Genomic DNA, 14250 nt, shown 5'->3' on the forward strand with positions numbered 1-14250 from the left:
ACATGATTATATCCATCGTGTGAAGTTGGTACATGTACTTAACACATCTCATTTTTACGTCCCCTTCCCCTCCCTTGCTCCATCTGGTCTACTTCAGAACTGGGAATTCTTTGCTCCTGGTAGAATGTAATAGTGATCTAGAGGTTTTAACAAAGTATAGTTAAAATTTTAAACTCTGCTCCCATCCTTCTGTCTGTAATTTTTTTTTGGTCTCTCTGTAGCCTTGAACTTGCGGTGATCCTCCTGCCTCAGCCTTCTCAGCACTGAGATTACAGGTGTGCACCACCACACCCGACAGTTCCTTTAAATCTCAACACTCCTGCAAGCCATTTGCAAAATAAGCACATATGCGGCTCAGTGTCCATTTCTGAAACAAGCAATGACTTAGCTGAGCTAAAAGACAAGATGACAGTAAAAGGCTAGTCTCACATCACAACCCAATGCTGCCCTCTAGTAGCTCGAGAGAAACAGCACTCATCCAGCTGGTTTCAGGGCTTCTGCTTTAGCATAAATAGGATTTTCTGTGGACAATGCTACCAGAAAGGAGGGAGCACAAGAACTCACCATGGATAGACTGCAACAGTTCATGTGAATGGAGAATGTTACGATGCTAGGGCAAGTAAGCCCAACCATTACCTACTGGGCTCCTAGCTCCTTTAGCAACAGACCTGGAAGGGCCTGAAGATCAGGACGACCCTCTTCCCACCTCTGTCCAATACACACAGGTGGGACCTATGAGCTCACAGAGTTAAGCCATTTCTGTCACTGGAAAAACTCCCTCCTCCAGCCACTTCTCTCTTCCGGTTTTTGTAGGAAGTGGGTTGAAGGCTGTTAGATCTATTTAATATTTACAGCCCTCCAACCCTTTTAATACTTAAGTACATAACAGTGTCCATTCTTCCTAGGAAATATAGGAACTAGTCTATAGCAAATTATTTTATGGTTAAACAATTATGGAACCAATTGTCAATCTCAGAATTCAAATTAAATAGAACATTTAATGTATAACTGATATTGTGTAACAGGAAAAGGTCTAAAAGAGCAGGGGAATTGGGAGGGGTAGGGGAAGGGAAAAAAGGGAAAGGAAAATATATGAGAAGATGAAAAAAATGTAAACAAGGTCTTTGCAAACAGGGAAGGGTGGAGGGGGTGAAGGGAGGGGAAGGGAAGGGGAAAAAAAGTAAGAACCAGGAGACACGTAATGGTACAAGATCCCAATGATGAATTTAACTGTATTTTATACCTAAAATGTACCAATAAAGTTAACGGGGAAAAAATAAATAATAAAAAAATAATGCATTAAGAAGATAGAAAAAAAAAAAATAGAACATTTAAGTTGGCTTAATGAACATTTCCAAGAAGGGAATGGTTAATAGTAGGACAAGAATGCCAGGTTTTTTATATCCGTCTTTCTCAAGTAACAACGAAAATGATCTGAATAATCACGAGTCTTCATTTTTTTTCCATTGTTTATTGGTACATTTTAGGTATAAAATAGTTACATTTGTCTTTGGGATCTTGTACCTTTACATGATGTATCTTAGTTCTTATTTTTTCCCCATTCCCCTGCCCACCCTTCCCTATTTACAGACTTTGTTTCCATCTTTTCCTTTTCTCGTATTTTTCCTTTCCCTTCTTTCCTTTCCCCCACCCCTCCCACTTCCCCTGCCCCTGTAGATCTTTTCTTCCTATTTCACATTATCAATTACACCATTTGAACCTTATTTACACTTTTAGTTTTTCACACCAGAAAAACTATTCTGCATTTGCAGGGGAGTCTTTTCATTTGTGATCAACTTTCCAGACAACCTGAAATCTCAAACTCATTCAGTGAGGCCTCCCAGCTCTTACATGAAGCCTCAACCTTCACAGCACTTGAGTGTCAGCTGAGGCCTAAGGTAGAGATCTATGCCGGAAAGGGGGAAAAGTAATCAGCTACCTAGGAAGTGTAAGAATACCTGCCTACATCATTTTTGGCTATAGGCAAACGTTTCCAATTTCTCACCTTTAGTCTTAAGCATCCAAAAGAGAAACATATCTGTAATCCCAGCTACTCAATGGGGCTGAGGCATGAGGATCTCAAGTTTGAGGTCAGCCTGGACAACTTAGCAAGACTTTGTCTCAAAAAATTAAAATTGGGGCTGAGTGGTAAGAGCACCCCTTCAGTGCCATAAAAAAAGAAAACAAAGAAAAGCATTCAGATTGGAGTGTGAGTGCGTGTGTGCACGCGTGTGCATGTGTGTGTGTGCGCACGTGTGTAGGCAGTGGGGAAAGAATCACATACACTTATTTTTCAAACAAAAGCTACCATGTGTTTATTGACAGTGCTATTAACTTAAGCACAGCTGGCTCCACAAATCGTTATCCACACATCATCACACACTCCAGAGAGTTTCGGAGAAGAAATACTAGGAGGACAGTCTTCCTCTGTAGTTCAACTGGATCTGAGGAAAAACCAGAAGAAATTATGCATCTGATTTATTTATGGCCCCTGGTGATCAAGCATACATGCTGGTATTGTAGTTTTGAGAGCTGCACTGTTTTCCCCTCCAGGCTATAGCACTGCTCACAATTTCTCTATTTTGAAAAATTCTTTTCCCTAATTAAATCTATCAGCACTCCTTAACATTCACGAATCTAAGAGAAGACCAAACAGTCAACTCTGATGAACAGACCAACTGCCAAGGTCAGCCTCAGAACCACCACCACATAAGGGCAAAGACTGAGCCAGAGAAGGGAAGCGCACCCTACAGTTCAAATACTGAGCAGCAAAACTAATAACCAGCCATTAACTAGCTCTGTGATACAGGGCAAACCACTTCATAATCTCCCAGGAAACACATACACAGTAAGAGGGTTTAAATTCATACAAGCTATGGCTCTATCTAGGGACACCTATCTCTCTGTTAAGCCTATTCTCTTTTGTGAATTAAACATGTTCAGCAATTACAATTTGGTTCACAATCACTGACTGCAATATCAGAGATCTGACCTCAGGAGGAGAAAATCAGATCGCTATGATCTGGAGTAAGAAATCTTCAGGGAAGGCTCAAGCCCAGCTATAGAGCTCCTGATCTACTTTCATCCCACTTCCCGAAATGAAGCAGCAGCAATCTAGGAGCAGAAAAACCAATGACAAGGGTATGACCTTAAAGCCTGTAGAATTTATAAAAAAGGATTTTCTTACTTTACATAATCCCTTTAGAAGTCTGAGTAATGGTGCAACCTAAAAAGCAAAAAACAGCTTTGTAATCACCCACAGTATAGTCAATCAGATCACGAAATGGCACTCAGAAGACTGGGGTGGGGGAGTGCGATCACAATCATTCTCAGCAGACAGATTCAGATTCCCCAGTCTGACATTCTGGAGGACCCTAAGCCTCAGATTGCAGATAAAAATCATTAAGCTTGCGCCAAAGCATCAAATTGGAGGCTATGAAATACCTGATCAGCCACACACACCCCCATAGATGTGCTGTTAACCCAATTCACTAATATACCTACAAACAGTCTCATTCTAGAGAGCTACGCTCCAGTGAAAAATCTAATGGCTTCTGGGGCTTACTTGAAGAAAAGAAATTTCAGTTCTTAAAAGCCTGGAAGAGAATTTCTAAGTGCAGTAAGAATCTGCATCTTTTTAGACTCTCCGCTGAAATAGAATGTTCACTTCAAAACTGATCTGAAACAAGATCATGGAATTATCCTGCTAGAACTCATCTTCTTTTCAAAGTAAATCCAACTTTAATCCCCACTGTTTGCTCTACTCTCTTCTCACTACATTCTCAAAACCAATTTACACTTCTCCTTTTTTCACCCTGTAGGCTTTCCCTAAAATATTCAAACATAAACACAGGTCCTATGTAGCACCCACAACCAATACAAGGAGCAAGGAAAGGGGATTGTGACAAGGTTCTTCAGTTCTCCCTGAAGATCACCCTGTCACCTCTATCCTCTAACAATGAAGCAATTAAGGTTAGTTTGCTCCTGTTTTATAGCCAAGAATGTTGGGTGCAGAAAAGAAACTTGAACAGGGCACATAACTTCTGGATACCTTTGTGAGTAACATCCTTATTTATAGCTTACACCTACAGAGAAAGAACATCTAACTTTTTAAAATCACTAAATCTAGTGGAGTCAACAGTAAATTGCCAAATCAGCAAAGGTTAATCTAAACATATAGCACCAAGAAAATGGCAATATTACTAAAGTGGCTACTTTCCCTCAATTTGACATTCTCCAACTGCAGTTTACTGGGAAAAAATAATATTTACATAAACGATACACACACATTTTCATTCTTCAGGTGAACTTCTCTGCGACATTTTATAGCAGGAAAGATGCATAAAATTAATAATGAGGATGAGCCAGGCTGAACATTCTACAACTACAGAATCAATAAGTGGTATATATAACTGCAGAGTTGGGAATATACAGTACCTCTTCACATTTTCAAAAAAAGTATATTAGGTAACTCTGACTTTTAAACATAAATAATACCCACCTATACATCAGGGCCTTGCCCTTCTCATTACCCAAAGCAAAGTAGCCACCTCTGGGAGAAAAATCCATGGAATGGACATGAGAAATATTCTTCTTTTTCACAACTGGAAAGTTAGAAAATACTGTACAGGATGGAAGATGAACCTGCAGGAGATAATAAAAAGCCTTACATTATAAAAACTTGGAATTCATCTTCCTTAAATTTTAATTTTCATTCTAGCCTTTGCTGGTACAAAAAAAATCATTTTGATTATAGTGTACAGTAAAGTACTGTTCTCTTAATACAGCAAAGCTGCCCAGAATTAAAATTTTATCTTCATGTGCTATTAACTGAGCAGGTAAGGAAGGGGGACAAGTAAGTGTTAATGAGGCGTCTAGGTTGGTACCTGGAGATTCTGATACTTGCTGACCAAACAAAGGAACAAATAAACCAAACTGAAAAGTCAGTGGTGGGAGCCATCACTGCTCCGGCTCACTGACCACAGCAAAGAGTATGAAAATCTACCTGGTATCTTCAACATGAGGACGAGTCTTCTTGTTTGTTTTTTTTCAGACAGGGTCTTGCTAACTTGCCTCGGGTGGCCTCAAATTTAGGATCCTCCTGCCTGAAGACTAATTTTATGTAACTGAAGCCTAAGTAAAATAGTACATCTTCCGATATCATAAAATTTCCTCTTTATACATTCATTTTCAACTATGTGATTAAAAACTTTGTCTTCTGCCATTTCTCTTCAAAGAAGCCTTAACCATGAAAACTTGACTGATCAAGTAAAACTTGATTTAGGGCCAAACGCTCACCTAAGCACAAGGAACAGCATGGTCCCTTCCTCAGCCTGCTTCTGGGGAAAATGGACCCAGGTCCAAGACAGGTAAGGTAAGTCCTTACCTACTTACTGTGTGGACGGGGGCTGGGGTGCAGCTCAGTGCTACGGCACTCGCCTAGCATGTACAAGGGCCTGGGTTCGGTCCCCGATACTGGGAGGAAAGAAAAGTGTGAGTAAAACCCAGGTGTGGAAGCAGTCACCATAGCTAGGCTGAGAAGGTAAAAACTCTTTCCAGCATTCTCTGGCTCTTAAAATACACATAGCACCTTCTCATTCAAATGTTTCATTACCTTTCAGCTACTTATCATGGCAGTCTGCCATTCTCCACCCTTTCAGATGCAACTTTACAGCATGCAATGGAGGTGGTTTACAAAGACAGGTAATGGGTAAAACCCACTGATACACACATCTGTCTATTCAGCAGACTTTAGTCAGTCACGTACTAGACTCAACTCCCCCTGACACAGATCTACTGGTCACACTGTCAAGAAAGTAGTTTACGTGGGGCCAGGGATTTAGCTCAGTGATTTCGCCGCCTGCTGCGAAAGTGCAAGGACCCCAGAGTTTGATCCCTGGTACCCCCCCGCAAAAAAAAGAAAGGGGTTTACAGAGAATCTCTCAGCCATGCTGAATTATTCTCAACTTTGCCAGAGGCAGGTTCTGTCTGCAACGGCAAGGCAGAGAAATGGTCCTAACCCAGTCCATCTGAGGAGGCAGCAGTGCCACAACATGATCTTAACTTTTTCCCAATACTGGGGATTGAACCCAGAGGCTTCTGTACTGAAATATATCTCCAACCCGTTGTTACTTTTTTATTCTAAGACAGGCTCTCACCACATGTGAATGACTTCTTAGACATAATTCACACTAAACCACCATTTTAATTCCCAACCTAAAAAGGGAAAAACAGCCTCCTAATTTAGATTCATATAACTTTATAATCTCATCAACTGCTTTTTACAAATAAAGTACAAAAATTAAGAGCACAATATACACAGAAATTTTTAAGTCTTTCTGTCAAAAGTAGCTGTATATTTTTGGTAGCTAAATAAACAAATCAGGGCACCAGAAACACTGTGGTAAACACATAACTTATAAAGTCATTGATGTATATAAGTGGTGTCCCCTTAGATGAGGTGGCCTTGTGCAACAAATAACCTATACAACCACACACAGCAGCCATGCACTCACAGGTCAGACGAGTGTGTCCCTTCTAACAGGATTAGCACCAAGTGACCAACTACTCGATTTTCAATGTTACTGCCTTTATTGACTTGGAGTATGGGGTCCGGTATTTCATAATGTACTCCCAAGAGACCCCATAGTATCTACTTGCAAAGCTCCCCAGGGAACGCTCTCTCTGCTTTAGTGCCTCTGCCCTCAGACTGATGAGCACTTGGTCGGAACTCTTGTAGGTCAGAACTTCTTTTCTGAACTCTTTACAGCCTTTGTATTAAAAGTTAAATTGAACTATTAAGAAAGAGTCCCATAAGGACTCAAATTCATTAACTCAGAAAGTTCCCTCTATTTCTAACAACATTTCCGTCATGACAGTAAAGGATCCATATATCAAAATCCAACAAGTAAAAGCTCATTCATCTTTAATTTATTGGATAAGATGTTCCACAACTGTCTACCATTTCCAAGATTGTAGATGTGATAATAATTTGACTTCTGGGTGTCCTACTGGTGCAGTGGCTTGGATTTATAGTCACTCCCTTGTGCTGGGGTAACAAAACTGTTTGGATCCTTATAAGCAATTGTATTTAATGATACCAACACTGTTTTACTGAGACATTCTGAAGCTGCTATGCTTGGCTTCTTTCCATTAGATATTATGCTTGACTACCATTTTAAAAATGTGATTTGGCTGTTACTAATGAATTCCTTGTGTGATTTTGCCACAATAAAAAAACATAAAGGGTATCATGATTACTGAAGCAAACTAGGCAGAACCGCTATGCATCTTGCAGAATATATTATGTCAACAGGAGATGGATTCCATGGTTTTCTAAAGCAATTTACTACCATTAAAGTGATACAAGGTTAATATATACTAGCACACCACCACTCCCATTTGAGAAGCAGAGATTTTAAAGCTGCCCTGAATTAGAACCTTTTCATTTATCAAATGATTCATTGAACAGAAAGGCAACAAAATGTAAACGCTGTAGTTTTCAAACTTTTTCCAGAATGACCCTTTCTCTATAAAATCATATAGAGAATCCCAATATGTGCCACAAGTAACAGTGACATGGCTTCACATAACCCAGGCAGGAGCTCAGCCTCCTCTGTGCCCGACCTGCCACATAAAGCCCTATGCAGCAATGCCAGGAAGATAACAGAGTCTAGAATCACAATTATGCCTTTTACTAACTGGTGACTTTGGGCAAGTTAATCTTCTGAAGGTCTTATCTGAATCAAAATTTTTTGAAGAATTCTTTAGAAATCTGTGTAGACTACACACTACAAGTTCATCCTAGATGAAGTAAACAAGGCTTTCTGTTGAGTTTTTGTGAATCAATGTGGCAGTATACACATAATAACAGAATAATACAATACTGTTGTTCAAAGTTCTACACCATCTATATACCTGGCACCTACAGAAAATAATTGTTAAATGAAGAAACTGGTTCTGACTGAGGACACTTCAGAGAGCTGGGGTGACATTTAAGCTGCACTCTGAGGTTGGGCAGAAGAGAGTTCACGCAGGCCTGAGGCCTTGCTTGCAAGGGTAGCCTCTGGATGGCATCTGGGAACTGAGCCAGTAAGCCATCCTCTACATAGCTATGAGAGGGCCCCTAAAGGAGAGGGTGGCTCACCGGGGCTGAACCATCTGTACAAGCAACAGGACACGTGCTGAACACCTGTCTACTTCCGGGAGTCTAGAATTCTGGTAGATGGTAGGTAGAGAGTACCTAATGAACAACCAATGAAAATCTTGGGCACTGAGTCTCTAAATGAGCTTCCTTGGTAGAAAACACTTGATGTTGCTATCACACTTCATTGCTGGATGAATTAAATGTATCCTATGAGACTCTGCTAGGAGAAGAACCCTGGAAGGTCATGTCTGCACTCCTCAAGATGTTATTCCATGCGCCTTTCCCTTTGCTGGTTTTGCTTTACATCCTTTTGCTACAAATCTTAGCCATGAACATGACCATAAACCTTGTGTATTTCTAGCAAATCACCAAATGAGGGAGTTCCTGAGGACTCCTGACACACGTATTCACAGTACTATCTAGCTATTTTAACTGCAATATTTTTACATAACTTACTTTCAAAACCTAAGAATTGCCTCTACTCCATGAAAACAACAAGTCCTTAAAAAGTAAGGAAAGAAATCTGGGAATTGAGTCTTCGACTTAAATATGTCCCTTACCAAAAAACAAACAAACAAACAAACAAACAAACAAACATTGTTCCACCACATCCAAAAGCTATAATACTAATAATTTCTACAAGAGAAAACTGAGTAAGTCACTCTTTTCCCATTATCATTTCATGCTGTTAAAATTTAAAATTCTCAATGATAAAAGCAAAGAGTAAAAAAAGTATTACCAATCTGACTGCTTCTTTCATTGTTTCTGAAGCAATTGCCAATATTTCTGTAGTAGGATTGAAGGCCAGAGATGTAACACCAGTAACCAAGTTCATTATAGCTTTTATTGGCTTTGGGTTTGTTTCTTGGAGACAAGAATCTTGATTGTATATATTTACCACTCCACAACCAGAACTGCAATGAGAAAAGGGTATAAAATGACTTTAAAACCAGTAAAAGGGCTTTCAGAATCTAAGTAAATATAGATTTCATCCCACAAACTGGTATTTGCAGAACTCACATGTTACAAAGAGCCCAGGCTCACAGTGTTCACAGCAAGACAAAAGTTAGACCAGTCTATCAGTTCCACTTCAGTCTCGCTGAGCTCTGTCTAGCTAGAAAATCCAAGAAAGCACAGAAGCTCCATTACTCATTCCTTTAAACAATGCCTACCAAATGTCCACTCTCCTGAGTGCTTGGCGCGCAAAGGTGAACAAGACCAGGACCACTACTCAGTGCTCACGAACTAATATGCTACTGTGCAGAAGATAACTACCCTTCCCCCATGGGTAACTCCTTTCTTTCTGCATTCGATACCACTGTGAGAACCTGCCAAACAGTGTGACCAACAGCAGGAGAGACAGGCGCCTTACTTCACTTTCACTAGAATATTAAAGACAAGGGTATAGAAGTGACCATCCGTGTTAAGTTTACTTGAACGTTCACCAGCAATAAATATTTTTTAAAAGTAAATCTTGGGGTGGGGGATTTACCTCAGTGGTTCCAGCATCTGCCTCGCAAGTGCAAGGTCCCGAGTTCAATCCCTGGTATCAAAAAAAAAGTAAATTCCTTTTTTTGGGTACCAGGGATCGAACTCAGGTCCTCAGCTTGCGAGGCAGGCGCCAGAACCACTGAGCTAAATCCCCGGCCAAAAAGAAGTAAATTCTAATGACCAACTGTGAGCGTATCATTAACAGAATCATCCTAGGCAAGAATGCAAAAGGAATGTTTTTGGACTCAATGATCAGCCCTTCTAATGTTACAGGTATTAAGAACAAGGTACTTATAATTCACAGATTCTTTGGGAGGGGGGTGTTTAGTGGGGACTGAATCCAGGGCCTTCACAATGAACTACATTTCCAGCCTTTTAAAAAAATATATCTATTTAGAGCCGGGGATTTAGCTCAGTGGTTCCGCCGCCTGCCTCGCAAGAGCAAGGTCCTGAGTTTGATCCCTGGTACCAAAAAAATATTTATTTAATTTTGAGAAGAAGTACTGCTAAGTCCCTAAATTTCCCAAGCTGGGGTTGAACTTGTGATCCTCCTGCCTCAGCCTCTGAGAGTATCAGATTACACATGTGTGCCCCGCCCCCCGCCCCCACCATGTATGGCTCACAGATTCTTAATTCAAATGGGTCTTAGTCCATTCCTGGTGCTGTAACAAAATATCTGAGACTGGGTATTTATACATAATAGAAATTTCTTTCTCACAGCCTTGGAGACAGGAAAGCCCCAGATCAAGGCGCAGGCAGGTTCAGGCGTGGTGAGGATGGTTCTGTTCCCAAGATGGCACCTTAGGGCTGCGTCCTCCTTTGGCAGGAGGAACTGAACCCACTTCCCCTCAAACCTTTTACAGGGGACCTAATTCCATCCGTGAGGGTTCTGCCCTCATAAATGAATCACTTCTCAAAGAGGCAGAAAGGCACGTAGGACACAAACTGGCACAGTAGCAAGCTCCTGTAGTCCCAGCTATTCCAGTGGCTGAGACAGGAGAATCGCCTAAAGCCAGGAGTCTGAGGAACGGCCTGGGCAACACAGCAAAACCCTCTGTTGCTGACCAGAGATCCGTGTGTGCAGCAGTGCCCACAACTAGCGCATGGCCTGAGAGACGGCTGTGCAGGTGGTGTCCTAGCCTACAATTCCTAGCTCAATGGTCAACGTTTTAAGAATGAGCAAACCAAGGTAAAAACATATCATCGAATAAAACAGGTTTTGCTTGCATTATAAAACTTATGGCCAAAAAAACAAAACAAAACAAAACACAACTTATGCCCAGAAAGATTCTCTAGATGAAGTAAAACGAAACCCAATCAGAGCACTAAAATTAAAGGACTATTAATTTCAGAATCTAAATCACAGGGAACTTCATACTTCTCTATAGCCCTGAATTACTCAGTATGCTTTTAAAATAAAATAAAAATTTGTGGAGGGTAGTAGTGAGGAAAGAACACAGAACTGGGAAGCAGATGGCCAGAGTTCCAGATCCAGCTCTGCCAACTACCAGCTTCATAACTAACAGCCAATAAGCAAAACCTTAAATAACCTAACTCTTAGACCTGGGTTTCCAAAGACAGTACATCTATCCAACACAAACCTCTACGGTGACAAAAATGCCCTCCATCTGTACTGTCCAATATGGAGCCATTAGACACACGTGCCTATCAAGCACTTAAAACATGGGCAGTGTCACTAAGAAACTAAATTTTTTAGCTTAATTTAAGTACACATGTGTGGCTAGTAACTGCTGTGATGGTAGACTCACTAAAACACCATCCAGAAATTAAAAAGATATACAACAAATGTATCCCTACCAGGAAAAGAACATCACGATGAGAATAAACTAATACTGAAAATATCCTACATACAGGGCAAAGATGAAAAAGAAACTTGTTTATTCACTTCAGGTTACAGAAAACTAGCTGCTACATTCTCCAACTCCAAAGAAGCTGCTGAAACCACAAAATTCAAGCAAAGTTTTAAGCTAAGAACTTAAAAGCCAGATTTAAGTGGGAAAAAATAGCAATGGAAGGTACATCTAGAGATTTTAAAAGATAAAAGGTAAAGCTCTATAAAAGCTGAAGCACGAATGGCTGAAGCTGCCTTCCCAATGGGCTTATACCAACAGCACAAAACGATTTATAACAAGATAACCTAGACTATAAACTTGTTCCACTTCTAAGACTTGCCTTAATTTACAAACTCTTAGTAACTGCATCATTTATAAATTTAAAAACAAACACACAGAAGCATGCCTTAAAGGGCTCTAAGGACAGCAGTTAAGAGCTCAGGCTTTAGAACCAGATTATCTGGGTTGGAATCTTGGCTCTGCTTCCTCACCTATAAATTGGAGAGAATAATACCTAGATCATAGACTATGAAATGAGAAGTTTAAAAGCAATTAAAACAGTCCATGGCCCAGGTGTGGTGCCACACTCCATAATTCCAGCACTTGGGAAGCTGAGGCAGGAGGATTGGCATGAGTTCTGGGCTACATAACAAGAACTTGTCTCAAAAAGATAAAAAAATTGGCCTGGGGATTTAGCCCAGTGGTTCTGCTGTCTGCCTTGCAGCCTCAAGGTCCCAAATTCGATCCCCAATACAATAAATAAAAAAAATTTAAAAATAAATACATAAATAAATTTAAACAGTGCTTGATACACAGTAAGTGATGAGTAAGGTATTTGCTACTGGTATTATAAATCCTTTCTACTAAAGATGCTCAGAGCAGTTTGAAACTATATGGATTCCATAGTAAAAGACAACCTGTGTATTTTTTTTTTTTGTACCAGGGATCAAACTCGGGTCCTTGCGCTTGCGCAGCAGGCGGTGAAACCACTGAGCTAAATCCCCGGCCCAACCTATGTATTTTTAAAATCTACTGAAGACTAGTCAACAAATTTCTAACCACTTGAAAAATTTTCATGAGGAAATAAGCAGGGACCAGGATTTAGCTCAGCGGTTCTGCCGCCTGCCCCAAAAGTGCAAGGTGCCGAGTTTGATCCCCAGTACCAAAAAAAAAATGACGATGCAAACTAACAGAATTCTCTAAAATGTGCTTAGTTTCCTGATTTTCCTATAAATAGAAAAAACATCTATAAATAGATGTAAATAGAAAACTATAAAACTATAAATAGAAAAACATCCACTCTACAGCAGAGCACAGAATGAGGAGAGTTGACAGACACTGACAGGTTTGGAGATCAAGGAGCTCAACGCAGGCAGCAGAGGCCAGGATGGAGGTTTCCACACCAGCACTGGGAGCACAGAACGTCAGGCGCCACTGGTGCAGCCTCCCTGCTCTCCACCCTGGCTGCTCCAGCTCCAGCAACTCTCCCCACCTACCTGCAAGCATCCCAATCTCCTCTGACAAGGGTCCAGCCTTTCTGTATAGGTTTAACAACAAAACTCTAACCACGGTCTTAGGGTAGGCACATCAGAATTCAATTATGCTGAAGGGCAATTAAAACTGAATGAGTTTAAACTGCTAATATTAAGTTTCTTTCCTGTTTGGGCCCTTCAAATGGGATTGATAAAACACAAGAGCAGGCAAGGACCAGAGAAGACACCAGGTGCGCGGACTTCACAAATGTGAAAGGTAATTATGTGCAGTTGTCCTTGCTCCACACAGAGGCAGGAGCAGTCTGTGACACTAAACAACAGTCTTCACTTTAACATGTTCTGTCCGATCATGATACAAACGGGTCTAATCACTTTTATCGGTCTTTACACCAATAAAATAAATAAAGAGCCACCTGATGGGACAGTTAGTTATGCACGTACCACAGTGGTCCAAGCCGTCCGGCAGTGAGACGTACCACGAGTTACAGCCCCGTCAGGAATGTGTTAAAGGAGCTTTATTCCCAGATCTGCTAACCATGAATTGCTGCTACAGCACACACTTCTCTGGCCAAGTGCTCGTCTTGTGCTGAGACACACTGCCCTGCAGTTTAGGCAAAAGGCGACCACGGGTAACAAGGCCAGGGAAGGGCCCTTCATCAGGGCTCTTGGACACCAAGTTATCTGTAACTATCCTACTGCCTGAGGTGCAGCCACATGATGCTGACCTGGTCTCTAAGTTCCATAGCCTCATTTTACTTGCCTTTCCTCTCAGGACCCAAAGCAGTTGCTAACCAATTTCCAAATGATGGCGAGGATATTTACGAGCACCTTCCTCCATTTTAACTTTGAAGGAATGAACACAGAGTAGAGAATGTGCAATGTCTCTGGACAGTAAGACCAACTTGACTTCCCACCCTAAGGAAGAGTCTACTGAAATCTCTACAGCTCAATCGGTCTAAGAAACTCATTTAAAAAAAAAAAAACTTCAAGTTATGGAATTATACATGCTAACGAGTGGCTTGGTAAATTAATTTGGAACTACTGCTAAGTATCCAGGGCTTCCTTCTCCCTCCCTGCATTTTTGAATCAAGCAGGAGAATAAAGCCATCCTTTCCCCAGTGTAAAAACCATTTTTTCTAGTAATAAATACAAGAACATGGGCCTTAGGTAAAATTTTTTAAGTTCCTACAATATCACAAATGGTACTGACAAAAAAAATTTTGGTTTATACCACCTCGCCAGACAAAAAACTACCATAAGTATCTTT

The 14250-nt window shown here is 40.7% G+C and overlaps 1 protein-coding gene across 2 annotated transcripts in view; it reads right to left on the reverse strand.

Moving 5' to 3' along the window:
• Positions 1–2286: 2286 nt before the first annotated feature.
• The window catches only part of Utp18 (UTP18 small subunit processome component), a 30463-nt gene continuing 18499 nt past the window's right edge, over positions 2287–14250 (reverse strand). Inside the window, exons 11-14 of one of the 2 annotated variants that reach the window (XM_004859756.3) lie at positions 8886–9060; positions 4502–4644; positions 3188–3226; positions 2287–2444 (exon numbers count right to left, since the gene is read on the reverse strand). In XM_004859756.3, coding sequence (XP_004859813.2) covers positions 3202–3226; positions 4502–4644; positions 8886–9060 — 343 coding nt within the window. In that variant the 3' untranslated portion in view covers positions 2287–2444; positions 3188–3201. The remainder of the gene's footprint in view (positions 2445–3187; positions 3227–4501; positions 4645–8885; positions 9061–14250) is intronic. The other variant, XM_087202612.1, reaches the window with a different exon arrangement.

Source organism: Heterocephalus glaber, unplaced genomic scaffold (genome assembly GCF_053883595.1).
Source record: "Heterocephalus glaber isolate CG9 unplaced genomic scaffold, H.glaber_assembly_v1.0 deba00001773, whole genome shotgun sequence".
Taxonomy (NCBI): domain Eukaryota; kingdom Metazoa; phylum Chordata; class Mammalia; order Rodentia; family Bathyergidae; genus Heterocephalus; species Heterocephalus glaber.